The sequence below is a fragment of the Aythya marila genome (genome assembly GCF_965140915.1).
Source record: "Aythya marila genome assembly, chromosome: 29".
NCBI lineage: Eukaryota > Metazoa > Chordata > Aves > Anseriformes > Anatidae > Aythya > Aythya marila.
In genome coordinates, this window is record NC_139070.1 from 1,491,948 (window position 1) to 1,511,260 (window position 19,313).

Here is a 19,313-nt window from a genome sequence, read left to right on the forward strand (position 1 = left end):
AGGGGTTCAGGTTTTAGGGGTTCAGGGTTTAGGGGTTGAGGGTTTAGGAATTCAGGGTTTAGGGGTTCCCTTTTTTAGGGGTTCAGGGTTTAGGGGTTTAGGGATTCAGGGTTTAGGGATTCAGGGTTTAGGGGTTCAGGTTTTAGGGGTTGAGGGTTTAGGGGTTGAGGGTTTAGGGATTCAGGGTTTAGGGGTTCAGGTTTTAGGGGTTCAGGGTTTAGGGGTTGAGGGTTTAGGAATTCAGGGTTTAGGGGTTCAGGTTTTAGGGGTTCAGGGTTTAGGGGTTCAGGGTCTAGGGGTTTAGGGTTTAGGGGTCCAGGGTTTAGGGGTTCAGGTTTTAGGGGTTCAGAGTGTAGGGGTTCAGGGTTTAGGGGCTTCTCCTGATGCTCGTGGGGTCTCATCCTGCCCATGCTCCTGGTCCCATGTCCCCATTCTTTGCGGCATCGGTCTCCTGGTCCTGGCACTGCTGCCAGGCAGCACGGGGACGTGCTGAGGGGCGATTTAGGGCCCCGTGCAGTGGCTCTCAGCCCATCCCCTCCACCCCGTACCCCAGCACCCAGAGCCAAATCCGAGCGGGGACACAGCGAGGGGCCGGACCCACGCGCGTGCCCACCTCAGATTGTGTCTCCGCTTTTTCTTTGGGGTGCTCCTTGGTGCCGTGGTCACCTCCCCGTGCATCCTACGGTGATCAGCCCCTGCCAGCCGCAGGGAGCAGCCCCTGGCAGCAGCTGCCACAAATTTGGGCTTCGTGGCCCCTCAGCTTGGGGTCTGGCACCTTCCCGGAGGTCCTGACCCCCACTGCCGGTCCCTGCAGGGTTCAGGCATTGCCCCCCTGCTCCCCAGGGGCTGATTTACCTTTTTTTTTTTTTTTTAAGCCTACTGCACGTGGCGCTGAGGCTCTTTCCCTTTTTATCTTTTCCACCTTGGCTTGCTGGGGGGCTGAAATTCAAAATAATCTGCCCGTGGTGCCGACAGGATCCGCTGCCTTCCCTGCGGGCACCCAACACGGGGCTGGGAGGGCTCGGGGGGGTCTCTCCCTTTTGCATCCCACCCCCCAGTGCTGATTTCTTCGCCCCACGGAGCTCAGCCCAGCGGGGTTTGGGATGTGCCTCCCCCCTTGCTGCCGTGCTGCCTCCCCGGGGAAAACAATTTGGGGACCGTGGGCAGGGATGCTCCGGATGCCACCACCCTCCTTAATCCGGGCACCGCTCCTCGAGCGGGGCTGAGCGAGGACACCGAGAGCCGGGGGGGGTCCCGGCCGTGCCCCCCAACCTTAGGCCGTGCGTGTCGCTCGTCCCTGCTCATTAACGGCGAGCTAATTAAGCGGCACGCGGTGCCCCTGCCGCGATGCGATGCTCGCCTTCCTGCGGGTAGCGGCGGGGAGAGGCGGCTTTGCTCCTCCCCGTCTCCAGCGCCGCTGACTCTGCCCACCCGAGAGCGGCACAGAGCAGGAATGGAGGGGGACTTGGCCACCAGCGGAGCCCGGCTGCCCGCGCTGCTGCTGGCGCTGCTCGGCCTCGTGCCAGGTGAGTGCCCGGGCACCGAGCCCTCGTCCCCGCACGGCCGGGGCCTCCCAGGGTGGGCAGCGCCACCGCCGGTGCCCCCCGGCTCTCCGCCGCCGAGCCTTCGGCCTCACGGGTCCACACGGCCACGCAGGCGCGCGTGATGCTCGAAGGAGAGGTTTCGTAAGCTGGGGGGGCTCCGGGCAGCCCCCCGCTGAAGCCCCCGGCGGGGGCAGCTCGCCCCACGGAGCCCCCCGGGGCTGCGCCTGAGAGCGCGGCGAGGCTCTTACGTAAAAGAGGAGCGAGGAATCCCCTTAAATCCCGGCGTGCTAAGCCAGACGTTGAATAATTCCCATAAAACCCTCGATTCCGACAGAAAGCATCTAATAGTCCGGGCGGATTAGCGGCGAGGTTTTATCTTCCTAAGGCTTAATTGGCTTCAGGAGCGCGCGGCCGGCAGACGGGGGCTGCTGGTGCCGGCGCTCGGCGCGTGCTGCGGGCAAAACTGCAGCCAGCGGGCTGGAAAGGAGGCCGGCGGGGAGCCTCGGGGCTTGCCAGCCCCCCAACTCGATCCAAATCCTTTGCTTCGGGGGCGAGGAGCCGGAACAGGATAAAGCCCAGGTGGAAATCACCTTCGGAGATCTTTGGGATCGGAGATGGGAGCTGCACGGAGCCGGACGCCCCGCACCAGGGAGCCTCGGGCACCTCGGGGCGCCCAGCTCTGCCCTCTTTGGGGCTGTTAATGGGGTAGGAGGGAGCAGCTTGGGATGTGGAGTGCTTGTGCTCGGCACCCACCCGCTTCTCCCACCCGATTTTCCTCCATCCCTCCCTGCTCCCCCCTCCTTGCACTCTCTGAGGGCTGCGGCTCGTCCCCGTCACCCCCGGGGCTCAGCATCTGCCCAGCAGCTGGGCACCAGCCCCTTCCCGCAAACGGGACCCCAAAAACTTGGAAATGCCCCCGGGGGAGCAGCGCGGGAGGGAGCGGGGCTCAGCCCACTGCCAGGCTCGGGTGGAGGAGCCCCAAAAAAAGCCCCTGATAAACGGGATGGGAGCGGTGGGGAGCGTTCCTTCCCAGCAAAGCAGGGAGGCTCGATAAAAAGCAAAGGCTGGGATGGCTGCCTCTAATCTGCTCGGATATTCTGGCACATCTGCTTCTGCCGGCGGGGCGGGGGGAGAGGAGAAAAGAGAAGAGGAGAGAAGAGGAGAGGAGAGGAGGGGACGCCGGGGACGTTGCGCCCCTGGTCCCATCCCGGACGGGGCGAAGCCGCTCGCCCCAAACCCCAGCGCTGAGCATCCCCATCCCTGCGTGGGACGGGGACAGGTGGCAGAGGGGGCTTGGAGAAGATGCCAGCCCCCCCCCCCCTTTTCCTCGGCCCCTTCCTCCCCCTGGCAGGGCCGGGGGCGGTGGAGGAGACAGCTTGCGGGTAGGCGGGCGCTGCCGGCAGGGAGGGAGCCGGTGCCGAGCGTGCTTGCGCGCGGAGAGCTGGCGGAGCTGCCAAAAAACCGCGGGTGTGGGCTCAGAGCGACGGCCCCGCATCGCCCAGGTGGCTCCAAACCCCCCCCCCCCACCAATCCCTCACGGTCCCCCCCCCCCCACCTTGCCCTAACCCGTGTTGGTTTTTCGTAGGCATCGTGGCGGAGGCGCGTTTTAAGGCGGAAAATGAGGTTTTGCAGATGCTGGCGGGGAACTCCTCGCAGAGTCTGTTGGAGCGGTGTTCTGGTGAGCGCCCCAGAGCGCGCCCGTTCAGATGCGGCACCGGCATCCGAACCACGTAGACGCTTTTTTTTGGGACGCCGACCCCCGGCGCCCTCCCCTCCCCGCCGCTAGCAGCAGCCTCGGCACCCTCTCGGGCCACCTTCCCGTGTCCCCAACCCCGACAGGGACACCCGCAGCGGGCGCAGAGGAGACGATGCTTCCTTCCTCTTCTTCCTCTTTCTTCCTCTTCCTCTTCCTCCAGCCTCGGACGGACGGCAGCACCGGGAGGGGATCCGTCCCCCCCCGGGTAGGGGGGGTCCTGCTGCCCGTCCCCGCGTTGTCCCCGCACACCCGGTGACGTTTTGCTTTGTCCCCAGAGCTCCTCTTCGGCCGTGTCCGGGCGCAGCCCCAGCAGGTGATCGGCATCCTGGGGGGCTCGGTGCTGCTCTCCCCGGCGCTGCCCCCTGGCAGCAGGGTGAAGGAGATCGAGTGGAGCTTTTCGGCCGGCGCCGGGGCCACGATTCAAGTGGCGGAGTTTGGCCCGGGGGGGTTCGAGCGCCCCGACCCCCACGACCGCTTCAAGCAGCGGCTGGAGATGCTCAACGCCACGGCGCTGAGGATCGGGGGGCTGGAGCTGGGCGACAGCGGGGTCTATGGGGCGAGGATCAAACTGCACCCGGCGCTGGTGGAGGACCAAGCCTTCAACCTCTCCGTCTACGGTGAGCGATGCGAAACGGGGCTGGGTTTTGGGAGAAGGACACCAAGAACCTCCTGGCGCGGGCTGGAAAGATGGGGAAAACGCGGCACAGAGCAACGAGGCGGTTTGGGAGAGACCCCGACCCTCCGTGCTCCCCGCCGTGGGGTCCTTTGTGGGGTGGCCGTGCCCCGTTCCGGCCCCGTCACCCGTCTGTGGGGTGGCAGGGGGACGTGGCTGACCCCGTCGCGTCCCCTCCTTGGGCGCAGAGTCGGTGCCGAGCCCCCGGACCCGCAGCCAGCTGCTGGCCAGCACGGTGGAGTGGTGCAACCTGACCCTGCAGTGCCAAGGAGCGGGGAAAGGAGCCGTCAACGTCACCTGGAGGAGGGACAACGGGCGCCGGGAGCTGGGCGCCGACCGCACGCAGCTCTCCCCCGACGGCACCACGCTGCGCCTGGCCCTGCAGCCCGGCACCGCCAACGCCACCTACGCCTGCACCGTCAGCAACCCCGCCGACCACAAGGTCGTCCTCTTCGACCTGCAGAGCATCTGCCGGAGCGGGGGTGAGGCTGCGGGTGCGGGTGCTGCTCCCTCGGGGGGTGCTGAGCACCCTTGGGTGCCAACCGGCTCGGCCTGGGGGCGGTGAGAGGGGGTAAAGGGGGTCTTTGGTTGTCCCCCCTCCTGGCTCAGCCCCTCTCTTTCTGCCCTCGCAGGGGGACAGGCGGCCTTCTCCAAGTCGGGGTACATCGTCCTCACCCTCATCCTGCTGGCCGTGAGCCTGGGGGGCGCCTTCTGGTGCTGGCGGCTGAACAGCGAGAAGTCGGCGGACCCAGGTCGGTGGTGGAGCCCCTCTCGGGGGCAGCTCGGGGTCGAGCCGCGCTCTGGGGCCGTTTTTGGGGTCCCCCGTGTCCCTGACACCCCCTCCCCGCTTTCCCCTCTGCAGCTGCCACCCCCACGGTGCCGGCTGAGGAGGGCGCCCCCGACCCCCAGTACGCCGAGATCGTGCGCCGGAGCCCCCCGGAAGGTAATGACCAGGTGAGGAGCCCCCCGCAGGGTCAGGCACCGGGGCTGGGGGCTGCCAGCTGGGGTGGGGGCATGCCGGGGGGGTCCCCATCACCTCGGGGTCCCCATCGGAGCGGGTTCCAGCTCACAGCGGGGTCCCCATCCACGCAGGACGCACGGCGCAGGGGGGGCTGCGCGGCACGGGGCCACCGTGGGCTCTGCACCCTCCCCATCCCGGGGGCGAGCGGGGAGGGCACAGTGGGGTGGGGTGGGGTGAGGGAGGACCCTCAGCAGCCCCCACTTCTTCCGCAGGGCCTCCGTCCCCCCGAAAATAACCCGGACCCCGGCCCGCCGGAGAAAGCGCCGGTCAGCACCGTCTGCGAGCAGATCCGCCGGGCGCCGGAGGACGCGGCCGAGGAGGTGACATAGGCCCTCAGGTGCGGGTGGCCCGTGGCCGTGTCTGCCCCCCGGGAGGGGGTCCGGGGCCGGGTGGAGACCCCCCCACATCCCCCCAAACCCTCCTGGCACTGCTCCCACCCCCCTGGCACTGCCCCCAGCCCCGTCGCTGCATGCTGCGCCAGGTCCCGTCCCGCTGCGTGGAAGGGGGAGAGGAGGGGTGAGATGCACGGACGGATGGACGGACGGACGGACAGCAGCACGGACAGACGGACGGACGGACAGCAGCACAGACAGACGGACAGGGCGGCCCGACACCCTCCGTCCGTCCTCCTGAAGGATTTCTCCCTCTCCCCGCAGGCGCCGGCAGCGCTGGAGCGTCGGGACGTAACCCAAGGGCTGTGACGTGCGTTGTGTGCCAAACCCGACCCCTCTCCAGCCCCCCCCCCCCCCCCCCGTTTTGATTCCGGGGACGGGAGGCGTCACCTCTGGGTGCCAGCCGGCCGGACGCCTTCCCACCCACCTCTGGTTTGCCCAAATTTCTGCCCGAAGCCCTCCCGGCCCCTTGGGGAACAAGGAGAAGAGCGGCAGCGAGGCCGGGGGTCCCCCTCCAGCACCCGGGCAGCTCTGATGCCTCAGGACTTTTGGGGGGGGGGGTCCCCAACCCTATTTCTTCAAGCTGAGACAGCAGCAAAAAGGGGGGGGGGACCAAACCCTTTTTTTAGGGGGTTACAGGGGGTGGGCAGGGGGCTGGGGGCACCCCAGTCCCAGCCACTGCGGATCCAGGATGAGAGCACCCGGCGCAAATTGTCCCCCCCCCGCTGCCCCCAGCTCAGCCCCTGCCCTGGTTCCCCCCCTCCCGGGGCCGAGCAGCCCCCGGTGGCATCCTGGGGGGGGGGCCATGGGGGCACCGGTGCCGGCGTGGGTCTGCGCCCACTCTTCCTCCCCCCGTCGCCGTTTCCGTGTTGCCTGTGCACTGCCGCGAAAAAAAAAAAATGAAAAAAAAAGAAAAAAAAAAGGGGGGGGGTCTCACTCGTGTATGTCCAGCACCTTCTGTCACGGGGGCTCCGTGCTCGGCCCCCACCTCCCAGCCTGGTAAAAGCAGCAAATAATAAAATCTTGGTGAGAGCCCTGAAATCATCCCCGGGGGCCGTGCTGCAAAACCTCAAAACCTCCCCGCTTCGGGGCTGCGCCCCCCAAAAAAAGAAGAGCACCGGGGGGGGGGCGCGGCCGCCTCTCGCTTCCCTTTTTGGAACTGCAGAAAACAGCAGCGGGGAGCTCAGCGGTTCCTGCTCAGCCCCTGCTCTGCTCCTCTGCACGGGGACGAGCCCGGCCCCGCTGCGCTCTCCCTTCCCTTCCCTCCCCTTTGGGTTTTGCTCCGGGTGAAGGTTTTTCGAGATGAGTCCCTGGGGGGGCAGCTCAGCGGGGTGGGAGTGCCCTGCACCCTCTTACAGCATCCCCAAAACCGACCTTTTCGTCCCAGCTCCCAGCCAGCCAAGAGCTTTTTGACACCAGCAGCTCCCCGTGCTCCTGGCGCCTTGCAGCCAGCACCCCGAGGAGCCTCCTCCCCGAGCCCTGCACCCAAATCTCCCCGTGCCAGGGGCCGGGCGCTCGTCCCCAAGCCGTGCCAGGTGCCCGTTCCCTCCCGCCACCAACCCAGCTGGCATTATTTACCCAACAGCAGCATCCGGGCTCCAACCCTGCTTTATTGCACCCGGAGGAGGACGAGGGCTGGGCAGCAGCACCCAAGGGCTCCGGGCGATGGAGAGGTCCCGGAGGAGCTGAGCTGGAGCCCGGCGGGGGGCTCGGCGTCGGTCCCCAGGGTGTCCTCAGGGTGTCCCCAGGTTGCCACCCCCCCCGGGGAAGGTGAGCTGCTGCCTGTGGGTAGATTTGCATGCGTCCTCACCGCCGCCTGCGCAGCTGAGCTCACCTCGAGCTGGTGATGGAGACATGGGGGAGCCGTGGGGCCGGCGACGTCCCCTTCATCCCCGGCTGCTGGCCCTGCTCCTCATCGCCGCAGGTAGGCACGGGGAGGAGGTGGCCACCGGGTTCTGCTTGCTGGTGGCCCCCGGCGCTGAGCCTGGAGGTGCTGGTGGTGCTGGTGGTGCTGGTGGTGCTGGTGGTGGTGCTGGGGGAGCTGAGAGTGGGAGGCGAGCTCAGCGGCGGCTGCTTGCTGCTGCAGAAAGCCAGCGAAACCCAGCTTCGGGGCTGGGTTGCAAAACGAGTCCCAGCCCTGGAGGGTTTAGAAATATGGGAAATAGCCGGGGAGAGAGCGGGGATGGATCCCAAAAGGGGGTCCCCAGCGCTGCTGCCGGGGGGAGCCGGGTTGGGGCAGGCTCGGTGCCGATGGGGAGCAGCGTGGGAAGGGCCCAGCGCCCTGCAGGGCATCGCCGTTTATTGGCAGCGTAAATCAGCGGCCGAGAGCCCCGCTGTCACCAACCAGGCTGGGACCCGACCGTGAGAAGGTTTGCTCCTCGTCCTCAGCCCTCGGCTTGTAAATTGTCGGGGTTTCGTGCCAAACCCTGCCCGCCCGTCCCCGCAGGGCCCGCGGGGGTCCCTTTGTGCAGCTCCCAGCTCAGAGGCAGAGCTGTGCCCCACGCAGGGTGTTGGGGCCAGGCCGGGACCGCAGCCGGGCTCTCCAGCAGCCCCCAAACTGGGGGGCACCCGGAGAACCAGGGGGGGACACAGCCACCTCCGCCCAAAAGGCTCCAGCTCTATGGGGTGAGGGCTTTGGGGACGGGGACGGGGACAAGCAGACACCCCCCAGGAGCTTCCAAGGGCAGGGAAACAAAACACGCCGAGGCTGTGTTTTGGGGTAAAGCCAGGGCCACGGCCCTTTGTTTGGGGCAAAACACCAGCGGGCAGCTCGCTGCCACCGGGGGCGACCAGCGGTGACGTGGGCTCGCTCTGCATCAGCGTCCCCAAAACATTGGGGGGAGCTGGCAGGGCACCGTGGGAGCCCCCCCCCACGCACATCCCCACACTTTTGCCGCCTGCCTGCCAGCCCTACAGCGTCGCCTTCCTCCCCGCAAAACCAAAGCGGCCCCGGCCGGAGCGCGGCTGCACCGGCAGCGGGTGGGAAACGCGTGGCCGGCCCCGAGCGGGGCACAGGAAGCGAGCGGCCGGCGCAGGACGGGGGCCTGTGATGTGGGGGGGGGACGGGGGACGCAGCTTTTTGCGTCTCGGAGCCGCATCCCGCCCCTCCTGGCGTCACGGCAGCTCCGCGACCCCGCTGGAAATAGGGCGCTGCCCGCAAAGCCGCCTGCACCCCGAAATTCGGCTCGTGGCTCCGATGGGGGGGTGAAAACCCGGGGGTGCTGGAGGTGAGGGGTGGAGGATGAGGGGTGCTCGGGGCTCTGCTTCTTCCCTGACCTCCGCTGTCCCCGTGCAGGCTCCGCAGGCGCCCAGCTGCAGCCGGTGAGCGGGGTCCGGGGGCGCTCGGTGCTGCTCTCCCCGGCGCTGCCCAACAGCAGCGAGGTGAAGACGGCCGAATGGTACTTCAGGACAGGCACTGGGAAAAAAATTCGAGTGGCAGAGTTTGGCCCAAAGGGGTTCGAGCGCCCCAACCCCCACGACCGCTTCCAGCAGCGGCTGGAGATGCCCAATGCCACGGCGCTGAGGATCGGGGGGCTGGAGCTGGGTGATAGTGGGATCTACGGGGTGTGGATCAAATACAACAGCACGGTGGAAGTGGAGGACCAAGCCTTCAACCTCTCCGTCTACGGTGAGCAACTGGAACCAGCGCTGGGGGGTTACTGGGAAGCGCTGCCGCCGCTCCTGGGGTTTCCAGCCGGTGGGGAGAGGCGACAAAGCCCTTTTGTGCCGGGAGGGGAAGGGGAAGAGAAACCGCCCAGCATCTGCCGGGGGAAAGGGGATTTTCCTGGAGCGATGACGGCTCCGTGCTCCACCTGCGGCTCCATCTCCTGCCCTTTGGCTCCCGGCGTGCCCGGGGTGCAGGGGCTGGGTCCCAGTAGGTTTTTTTTCCGTGCCGCCACCAGACCCAGTGCCGCCACCGCAGATCCATCCCCAGCTCCTGTCCCGCAGCCCCCAGGGCTGTAACGTCACCCTGCGCTGCTCGCTGCCCAACACCAGCTTCACTCGGACCTCCTGGCAGCTCGGCAACACCTCGGGGACACTGTGGGAACAGAGCAGGGACGGCCAGACCCTATGGCTGGCCATCCCCCCCGGTGCCCTCAATGACACCTACACCTGCGTGGCTCGAAGCCCTGCCGAGGAGCAGAGCAGCTCCGTCAGCCTCAGAGCCCTGTGCCAGCTCGGTAAAGCCCCCCCACAACCCCCCCATTGTTATTTTAGGGTGCTGGGGGGCCATCCGGCCACCCACCATCCCCCAATTTGTCCCCGCAGAGGGGGGCAGGCAGAGGTGGGCCATCTGCCTGGGGGTGCTGGCTGCCATCGCGGGCCCGCTGAGCATCCTGTGCTGCCTGAGGAGGAGGAGGAGGAGGAGGATGAAGGCGGATGAAGGAGGTGGGCACCATGACGGGGACCCCGACGGGGGTGCGGTGTCCCCAGGGCTGTGGGGGGGGTCCCCACGCCCCCTGCTCGCCCTCCCCAGCTCGTCTTTCCCCTGCAGCCCCCGGCGTGGCGGAGGAGCCGCAGTACGCACAGATCCCGAGGAGAGGCCCCCCCAAGGAGGACGAGTCGGTGAGGCTGGGGGAGGCCACCCACGGCCCCACCAGGATTTGGGGCCAGGGGGGGTCCCGGGGCTGTCCCCAAGGGGTGACCCTGCTGCTGTCCCCTATAGGGGTCCTGGGGATGTCCTCACAGGGAGAACCTCGGGGCCGTCCCCATGGGGGGATCCTGGTGCTGTCCCCACAAGGGACCCCAGGGCTGTCCCCACAGGGGGTTCCTGGGGTTGTCTCTATAGGGGGTCCTGGCACTGTCCCCATAGGGGGGGATCCCGGGGTTCTCCCTATGAGAGGACCCTGATGCTGTCCCCATGGGGGGGTGTCTCAGGGCTGTCCCTATGGGAGGGCCCCAACGCTGTCCCTACAGGGGGGTCCCGGGGCTGTCCCCTTGAGGGGATCCTGGTGCTGTTCCCACAGGGGGGTCCCGGGGTTGTCTCTAAGGGGTTCCTGTTCCTGTCCCCATGGGGGGGTCCCGGTGCTGTCCCCACAGGGAGGTCCTGGTGTGCTGTCCCCATGGGGGGGGGTCTCAGGGCTGTCCCTATGGGGGGACCCCAATGCTGTCCCTACAGGGGGTCCCGGGGCTATCCCCATGGGGTGACCCCGGGGCTGTCCCCATGGGGGTCCCGTCCCGACCCCGTTCCTGTCCCTGCAGCCCCCCCAGCCCAGCACCCCCCTCAGAACCATCTACAGCGAGGTGGGGGCCAGCAAGCACAGCCTGGCCCAGCCGCAGGCCTGAGCAGCAGGACCAGGAAGGACGGACTGACGGACGGACAGACAGGCAGACACGCGGCCCTTTTTACCCATTTTTGCTTTATTTCCCCCCATTTCCTTTCCCCTCCCCTCCCCAAAAGCAGGGGGTCGGCAGGACCCCAATAAAGGCGGTTGGAAACAGAGGAGACGGTGTCTGTGAGCGTGGGGGGGGCGGGGAGGCTCGGGGGGGGGGGATCCCAAACCCTAAAATTTGGGAAATTTGGGAAATTTGGGTGGGGGGGGGCAGGAAAGAAGGGGCCGCTTCGCTTTCCGCCCTCTTTTGTCCCTCAGCGCCACCCGTCGGCGGGCGGCGGGAAGGGGAGGGGGGCGGGGCGGGGCGGCGTCGTGCGTGCGCGCTCCCGCCCGGACGCAAAGCCGGAAGCGGAAGCGGGAGGAGGGCGGGGTTGCTAGGAGGAGGAGGAGGAGGAGGGGAGGGGACGGGAGCGCGCCCGGAAGTGTGTGGGCGGCGGCGGCGGTTCCGGTTCCGGCGGCCGTGCGGGGGAGGCAGCGGCGGCGGCGGCGGCGGCGGCGGCAGCAGCGAGGCGAGCACCACATCGGCACCGCGGCCCGGCCGCGCTCCGCCGCCCTCCGCCCCCGCTCCGCCCCCGCAGGTGGGTCCCGGGGAGCGGCACCGGGAACCGGGATCCTGGGCCCGGCCCGGCCCGGCCGCCGCCATCCCGGAGGGGGGTTAAAGGGGGGGGTCTGGGGGGGAGGCCGCGTTGCTAAGGGAGGGCCCGGGGGTGTGGGGGGGGGGTTGGGGGGGTTGGGGGAGGTGGGGGGGGTCCCGGGGGTGAGGGGGGGGAACGGGGTTGGGAATTGGGGGTTGGAGCGGGGAGAACGGGGGGGTGGGAACGGGGCCAGCCCGAGCGGGGAGCCCCGGTCCGGGTGGCGGCGCTGTAACGGGAGCCCCGGGGGCGGCCCCGAGGCCGTTCCCATGGCGGAGCGGCGGCGCCGAGCAGGAAACCCCGGCGGGGACGGAGCGGGGGCGGGCAGGGCTGGCAGACACCCCCCCCCCCCGGGCACCGGGACCGGGTTTTGTGCCCCTTTTCCCCCCCCGGTACCGAACCCCGAGCCCCGTCCCGGGATCGGAGCCAGCTGCGAGCTCCCTCCCGGTAACCGGGGCGCCCCCCCCTCCCCGCGTTTGGTTTGGTTTGGTTTTGGCACCGCTGCCCGGTTCCCTGAAGGGCATTTGCCGGGTTTAGCTCCCCCCCCCGGGCCCTGTTGTGACGGGAGGCGAACGGTAACGGGGCGGGGGGGGCAGCCCGGGGCCGGCCGGGGCTGATCTCCTTCTGTTCCTCAGCCAGCAGGAGGGAGAAAATGAAAGCGGGCTGCAGCATCGTGGATAAGGCAGAAGGAGGAGGAGGTAAGGCAGCGCCGCGCAGCTCCCAGCCCGCCCCCGGGCCCCTTCCCAGCCCCAAGGAGGCTCGGGCAGGAGGAATCCCCCCCAAAAAAAACCCTAGGCAAAACCGTGCGTCGGTGGGACCCGAAATAAGCCCCCCTCCGTGCACCCCCAACTCCTTTTTACACCCTAAAGAGCTCCGGGTTTAACGCACGAATCCTCCCAGGAATGTTTTATTTGTTAGGATGAATAAATTTAGCCGTGAGGATCTCCCCGCCCCCCCGAACCCCCCCGGGGTTGTTTTTCTTTGAGCCCCAGCCCGCGACGGGGCCGTCTGGGCACGGCCAGGCTCCGCGCGCGCTGCCCCCAGCCGAAAATTGTGGCGGCGACGGTTTGGAAAACCGCGTCTCCGGCAGCTGTGCTGGGAAAAGTGCTCTGACAAAAGCTCAGCTCGGTTGGCAGCCGCTCAGAAACATCTGGCGGCGCGGCCGGCTCCGTGCCGGGTACCGTGCTCGCCCGGTGTCCCCGGCAGCCACCCTCCGCTCGCCTCCCTTCACCATTTTGAGCACCAAACAGCCAAATCCGGCCCTTTTTGGGTCGTTTGAAGCACCTGGAATCCAAATCGTAGCGCTATTTGAAGCTGTTGGGCTTCTTCCCACTATTTCTGCCTTCTTTCTGTGTTGTTTTTTTTTTATGTCCCTTTAAGTTTCGCCTTTTTTTTTTTTTTTTTTTTTCTTTTGGAGCTCCTCCAAGGAGAGTGGGGCGAAATGAGTAAGAGAGCGAGCGGCTTCGAGCGAGGGAGCCGGGCTTTTTTCTGCCTCTGCACGGGGTGCGTGCTGGGCTTTTTTTCTGCCTCTGCACGGGGTCTGTGGGGGGCTCCCAGCTCGTGGCCCCGCTCTGGGGAGAACCCCACGCGCCCGTAGCGCAGGCGCTCGGCGCCAGAACCGGTGCTCGCGAGCCCTGGAGCCGCGGGCGGCCGCCTGAGCGCCTCTCCCTGGCACCCCCCAAGGTTATCACTTCCCCGAGTGGGCGTACAAGACCGAGTCGAGCCCCGGCTCGCGGCAGATCCAGCTCTGGCACTTCATCCTGGAGCTGCTGCAGAAGGAGGAGTTCCGCCATGTCATCGCCTGGCAGCAGGGCGAGTACGGGGAGTTCGTCATCAAGGACCCCGACGAGGTGGCGCGGCTGTGGGGCCGGCGGAAATGCAAGCCCCAGATGAACTACGACAAGCTGAGCCGGGCCCTCAGGTGAGCGGGACACCCCCCGACCCGTTTCGGGTGGGCTGACCTCGATGCTCTGCCCCGATCCGGGTGCGTTTCGGGGAAGTTTCCATCAAATCAGAGCTCTGGGTGCGATCGGGGAGGCAGGGGAGGGAATTCCTGGCTGCCCGTGACGTGTTCCACGGTGGCACGAACCCGCACCGATGGCTCAGGTGGTTATTAGCGGGCCGGCTTCCTTCCGGGGAGCTTTTCTGCCTCTTTTCTCCTCTCCCATCGCCGCTGCCGGCTTGAGCAAGAAGGTGTGGGAGGAAACCAGAGGTGTTACTCCATTATCACACCATCGATGGGACCGTTTCAGAGAAAGCAACTCCCCTTTCTAACATTTCTCGGGCTCGCCTCTTGGCTGCCAAACCTGCTCCCGGTGCCGCGGGGGGGGGCCGGAGCCGCCTGGGAGCACCCCTGGGTGCTGCTCACGCCGCGGGGACGCGTTCCCTGAGCCCCCGTGGGGCTGAAGGGCACCTTCTGCTGGAGACGAGGGCCGAGTGTCCCTCACCCTGCGCTTCATAACTCTAAAACCACCACTAAAACTTTGCTCCCTTTCATTTTGGCCCTCACAGTTTGTTTTTTTTAAGTTTTTTTGAAGCGAGGCAGCAAAAAATCTCGCAGAATCCACTGAGTTGAAGCCCGTCAGGAGCAGCCAGGTCCCTGACAGGTCCCGGCGTTATCAGCCCTCTCGGGAACGTGGACTTCGCTGCCTTACGCCCTCTGATACCTCCTGGGTGGAGCTGGCGAAGGCAAACAAGGCAGCAAACAGCCCAGTCCCATGCTGGAACAGGAAGGAAACGATAAATTGAATGGCACCGAGGCCGTAATTGAGGCATGGGAGTGGAAAATAGCCACCACCTGCCAACACTGATCATGCCTTGGCGTCTCGGTGCCAAGTGTGACAGCGGCAGGGACCAGGGCTCCCCCTGGGGACCTCGGGCTCCTCGCCCCCCCTGCTGCCAGGAGCCCTCCCAGCCCCGTTTGGTGCGACCAGCCACCACGCACGGGGATCCGTGGCCCTGAGCCGCCTGCAACAGCTTCTGTTTGTACACCACGAGGCTGAGGACAAACAGGAGTGGTGTAAGCAGGGAGGAGGCAGCGCAGCAGATTATGCCTCCTTTCCCCGTGGCCGAGTTCCTCCTCGCTCCGACGTCGTTTGGGGCTGTGGAGAGCCCAAAAAAAAAAGGGGCAGGAGCGGAAGGAGATGGGCCAGGGCTTTTGGTGCTGGCTCTGGGTGCCTCTCCTCAGCCCTGATCAGCACCGCCTGGGCGAACGAGGGAATGTTTTTAACCCTACGGTGCTCCGGGTAAACAGGAGGGAAATAAATTCCTCACTCGTGAGTCCAGCAGGGACTGGCCCTCCTGATTTCCGGCCTGGTGCCCCCTGTGCTGCTGGTGACGGCGTGCAGGGCCTCGAGGATGGGGGGAAAAACAAAACCCAGAGGGGGCTGGGGAGTTGGGTCCCTTCTGCTCGGCTCTGGGACCACCCCGAGCTTCGTTCTGCTGCTGCCTCGGGTGCAAATTCCCCTTTTTCTGGCTGCCTCCTGCGTCTGTGTGGGGGTGCTTTTGCGAGCCCCCCAGCCCACGGCACTGGTCCCAGTTTGGACAGTTTGCCCTGGGGAGCCCTCAGGGTCGCCCCTTTCCCCGCGTGTTTTAGGGAACGTCACGGTTTGAAAGCCACCCCTAAAAATCATGGGATAGGAGGGGCGAGGACCGTGTGGAACCTTCCCGAGCCCGTGTTTTCGTGTGCTCCTGCTGTCAGTTCTCCGGGCGCCTGCCCCTTGGCGGCCGTGTCAAAGGTGGCCGTCGGTCGCGCTGCGAAAACAAGACCTTTGGCCGGGTTGCCACGTGCCTTGATGGCTTCTCCCTGCCTTTTTTTTTTTTTTTTTTTTTTTTTTAACCAGATACTACTACAACAAGAGGATCCTCCACAAGACTAAAGGCAAAAGGTTCACCTACAAGTTCAACTTCAACAAGCTGGTGATGCCCAACTACCCCTTCATCAACATCCGTCCCAACGGTGAGCCTGGGGCCGGGGCAGGCGCAGCAACCTCCGCAGGTCCCCATATCGCTCATCTCCTGCCTTTGGAAGGCTCTGCTGGGGCAATCAGGGCTGCTGCGGTGCGGTGGGGATGCCTGGGTGCTGATAAAGCTTTATCTGCACTGCTCCTTCCCTCGGGGTGGCTGTGGCCGTCCCCAGGGGAGCCTCCAGGCGGTTTGGTTTCCTCTTCTGGGCTGCCCGGCACCCAGCCACGGGTTTGCTTTGCTTTCGCTCCTAGGGGACGGGTGTCCTTGGGATAAGAGGGTTTTATTTCTCTTGCCTCACATGTTTGGAACCTGAGTTTATGGTGCCCTATAAACGCGAGCCTCCTTGACCAGGAGCTTAGGGGTGTTTGTGGCAGCGCGATCGCAAAGCCTGCGGCTCAGCAGCGCTCTGCTCTCCTCCCCTCTCCTGCAAAACCCCCCTTTTGGTTGCAGCTCCGCGCCTTCCGCATCAAAAGGAGGTGTTGTTTTTTTTTTAATCGACATACCTGGGGTGCAGAGAAACCCAGGAGTGAGCTCCGAGCATTTCTCTAGCTTCCAGAGAAGCGCAGGAACTCGTCTGAGTTTGACTAAAATCACAGGTATTTCTCGATCCTCCCTGCGGCACCGCGGCGTGCTGACATTCAGGATAACGAGAAAGAGTTTGGGAACGGAGCGTAATTGTTCCCTGCTTGTCCTAAAAGGCCTTTGAGTCTCTTGCCAGGAGCAGTAGCAGAAGTTCACGCTGGGTTTGTCCTAGAGTCAGCATTACTGCTGTGGTTTCTCTGGAAGAGGGTCCTTTGTTCGCAGGATCCTTTCTGGGGGAGTTAAATCCCCCCATAGCTAGATTTCTGCAGCCGGGGTGATTGTCTGCAGAGCTGCACCGCCACCACGCAGCCGGGGAAATTGATGGCGATCGTGGCCATCAAAAAAAAAAAAAAATAAACCCTTCTGGAAGTCATTACAGCGAGGCCCTAGACTGCAAACTCTCCGCAGCAAAGAAAGCGTGACTGCAGAGGCGCCTGAGCCAGCCTTTCTCACAGCGCCGCGCGCTCAGTTCTCACCTCCAGAAGAGCGCCTCAGGGGAAGCCTTGAAGATCTGTCTCGCAGAGAGAGAGAGAGAGGGAGAGAGAAGGGAGAGAGCAGGGGAAAGTGGGGATTGAATGTTGACTCTGAAACCCCAGCGGCTGAGAAAAACAGGTTACGTGTGGGCAAAGCGATTTCTCATCGGCGCTGCTGTGCTCTGTGCCTACGTACGGCGATGACTGCTCGTCGCTCTTGGCAGTCGGAGCACCCCGCATCCCTCTCCGCCCCGGGGAGCCCCAGCCAGGCAGGAGAGCACGAGTGTGACAGCGAGGCGTTGTCCTCCGAGCCAGCAGGAGCCCGGAAAGCCAGGCGGGGAGAGCAGAAATGCCCTGAAAGGCCTCACCTGTGTGGCACACGTTGCCTTTACGGCAGCGGGGAGAGGGAAATGTATTCTCCAGGAGCCCTCAGCCAAAGCATGGGGGTGTAAGATGTAGTACGAAGCTGCGCTGCAAATCTATAATTACTTGCAGCAACAAGTCTGGGCAGTTCCAGCTCAATATTGCTCACTGCTGTTCCTTTTCCCTGTTTGCAGCCACTCCCTCCTATCTCTGGGGCATGCATTTAAAAAAAGAAGTTTGGAGAACTGGAATGCACTTGTCTAATTACAACCTGTTTTCTTTCCTTCTGGCTGGGATGGGGGTTGGGATATCAAACCTGTTTGGGGCACTGGAATCAGGTTTCTTGACTCTCGCTCCCGCAGCTTTGAAGGGAGAGGGGAACGGGACGGCGAGTTACGGAGGTGAGAAGGCGCCTGGAGGAACTCGCTTCGCGATGGCTCTGCAGGCACCACACCGGGAGCTTGCTCAGGAGCCTGGGGAGTTGGAGCCAGCAGGAGCCGGCAGCGCTGCTGGCGGAACTGTTGGGGGGCAATGTCCTCGCAGGAAAGCCAAAATTGGGGATTTTTGTTCCACCCCGAGAGCTTGAGGTTCCCCGGCAGTGCCTCTGCGGGTGGCGTTGGCACGGGGTTGCCTCAGTTTGTCACCGAGGCCGTTTTCTGGTTAAAACAGAGCTCAGGGGAGAGTGCCCAAAAGTGGAAGCTCCTTCGGTGGTGCCGGAGGTTCGAGAAACCTCCGCCAGGGCGGGGAGGAGAAGATTCCTCCCCAGCAGCGGCGAGGTTTTGAGGTGGGCAGAGGAGACGGGAGAAGGGAGCAGATGGGGAAGGCGCCTCCCATCCCCTCGTCTGCTGCGCTGTTGATGGCGCGTGGTATTTTTGTGTTGCTCTTCCAAACGCCTGCGGGCGCAGCCCGAAAAGCAGCTCTTCACCTGGGATTTAACTCCCTCGGCGCCCTTTTAACGCTCTCCCCCCCTTTTTTTTTTTTTTTTTTCCCCCCCCTCTCTTTCCCCTTGCCCCAGGTGTGGTGCCGCAGAGCGCTCCTCCCGTCCCCACGGCCTCGTCCCGCTTCCACTTCCCGCCGCTGGACAGCCACTCGCCCACCGACGATGCCCAGCCCGGCCGCTTCTCCGGCGCCTCCCTGGTCCCTTCCAACCCAGAAGCTTTGGGAGACGGCGGCGAGAGGAAGCCCGAGCTGCCGGAGCTGGAGGACGGCTCCTCGGATTGGCGCCGCGGCGTGGATCTCATGGCCTCGCGCAACGCCGTGGGCGCCGGGGGCATCAACCACCAGAAGCGCAAGCCCGAAATCATGCTGCCCCTCTTCACCAGGCCCGGCATCTACCCGGATCCTCACAGCCCCTTTGCTGTGTCCCCTCTGCCGGGGCGCGGCGGGGTCCTCAACGTCCCCATCTCGCCCGCCTTGTCCCTGACGCCCACCCTCTTCTCCTACAGCCCCTCTCCAGGCCTCAGCCCCTTCACGGGCAGCAGCTGCTTCTCTTTTAACCCCGAGGAGATGAAACACTACCTGCATTCGCAAGCTTGCTCGGTCTTCAACTACCACCTGAGCCCGCGGACTTTCCCCCGCTACCCGGGGCTCGTGGTCCCGCCACTACAGTGCCAAATGCCCCTGGAGGAGCAGCCCCAGTTCCCCATCAAGCTGCAGCCTCCCCCCGTCGGGCGCAAAAACAGGGAGAGACTGGAAAGCGCCGAGGAGTCGGCCACCCCCCAGCTCGCCAGTCCTCCCCCCAGGGTGAAGGTCGAGCCCTCGGTGGACAAGGAGGCCGAGCGCGAAGAGCCGCCCGCCAAAGGAAAAGACAAAAGCGAGAAGGAGGAAGGCTCCGGCATGGCAGCAGCGCCCGGCGGCGGCCTGGAAGAGGAGAAAGGGCCCGTGTTTGCCAGACCGGCCGCCCCATCCTGGCACCCGACCCCTCCAACCTCCACCCAGGCCGCCTTCCCGGCCGAAGAGCCGCAGGAGCAAGGGGAGAGCAGCGGCGAGAAGGCGCCCAGAGAGCCCGCCGGAGAGCCGGGGGCTCAGGAGAAGAGGGAGGACGCCCTGATGCCCCCCAAGCTGCGTCTGAAGCGCCGCTGGAACGGGGACCGGCAGGCGGACGCCCCCGAGGAGCGCCCCAACGGCCGCCTCCACTGGCACGGGGCGCTGGGCAGCCCCCACCTGGCGGCCGGACCCAAGGCCGTGGCGGCCGCCGCCGCCTCCGACGCCTAAAACGGGCCGGGCCTGAGCCGGCCGTGTATTTATGTAGCAAGGTTGCAGAGCGTTGGGGAGGGGGGGTTAAAAAAAAAACAAAAAACACAAAAAAAAACACAAAAAAAACAAAACACGGGTGGGCCGGGGAGGGTGGGAGGGGGGTTGCTGGGGCTAGGCTGGTTTGGTAATCGTAGAGACTAGGGGGTTGTGTTCTTTGTTTTCCTTGTTGACTTGCAGGTGAGACGCGGTTGTCTCATTCCGAGTAGGAGAGGCGAGGGCAGGCGGCGAGCTGCGGCCTCGCGCGGACTCCGGAGGGGTCGAGGCCTCCCCCCCGAGGCGGAGGGACTCCAGGCGCAGCCTCTTTTCCGTGTGCTCTAGTATT

General features: G+C 65.4%; 3 protein-coding genes across 5 annotated transcripts; all 3 read left to right on the forward strand.

The window, feature by feature from the left end:
- Positions 1-1,453: 1,453 nt before the first annotated feature.
- Positions 1,454-5,968, forward strand: LOC309888643 (SLAM family member 8-like; the record flags this gene model as incomplete). The annotated part of the gene is made up of 7 exons (XM_082781078.1): positions 1,454-1,526; positions 3,576-3,917; positions 4,162-4,455; positions 4,606-4,725; positions 4,836-4,927; positions 5,207-5,314; positions 5,651-5,968. 7 exons carry the CDS (start codon positions 1,454-1,456, stop codon positions 5,693-5,695), a joined length of 1,074 nt encoding a protein of 357 aa, XP_082637204.1. The 3' UTR covers positions 5,696-5,968.
- Positions 5,969-6,809: 841 nt separating this feature from the next.
- On the forward strand, positions 6,810-10,821 carry LOC309888644 (SLAM family member 8-like). Its single transcript, XM_082781079.1, has 6 exons — positions 6,810-7,310; positions 8,682-9,014; positions 9,289-9,567; positions 9,656-9,775; positions 9,882-9,952; positions 10,589-10,821. Exons 1-6 carry the CDS (start codon positions 7,241-7,243, stop codon positions 10,670-10,672), a joined length of 957 nt encoding a protein of 318 aa, XP_082637205.1. The 5' UTR covers positions 6,810-7,240; the 3' UTR covers positions 10,673-10,821.
- Positions 10,822-11,163: 342 nt separating this feature from the next.
- Positions 11,164-19,067, forward strand: LOC309888569 (ETS translocation variant 3-like). 3 transcript variants are annotated; one of them, XM_082780976.1, is made up of 5 exons: positions 11,164-11,297; positions 11,991-12,049; positions 13,035-13,272; positions 15,194-15,309; positions 17,751-19,067. In XM_082780976.1, exons 2-5 carry the CDS (start codon positions 12,004-12,006, stop codon positions 18,947-18,949), a joined length of 1,599 nt encoding a protein of 532 aa, XP_082637102.1. In that variant the 5' UTR covers positions 11,164-11,297; positions 11,991-12,003; the 3' UTR covers positions 18,950-19,067. The 3 variants fall into 3 exon arrangements, with proteins under 3 accessions (XP_082637102.1, XP_082637101.1, XP_082637103.1); XM_082780975.1 differs by having other exon boundaries at positions 11,169-11,297; positions 11,987-12,049; XM_082780977.1 differs by having other exon boundaries at positions 11,177-11,297; positions 11,994-12,049.
- Positions 19,068-19,313: the final 246 nt, after the last annotated feature.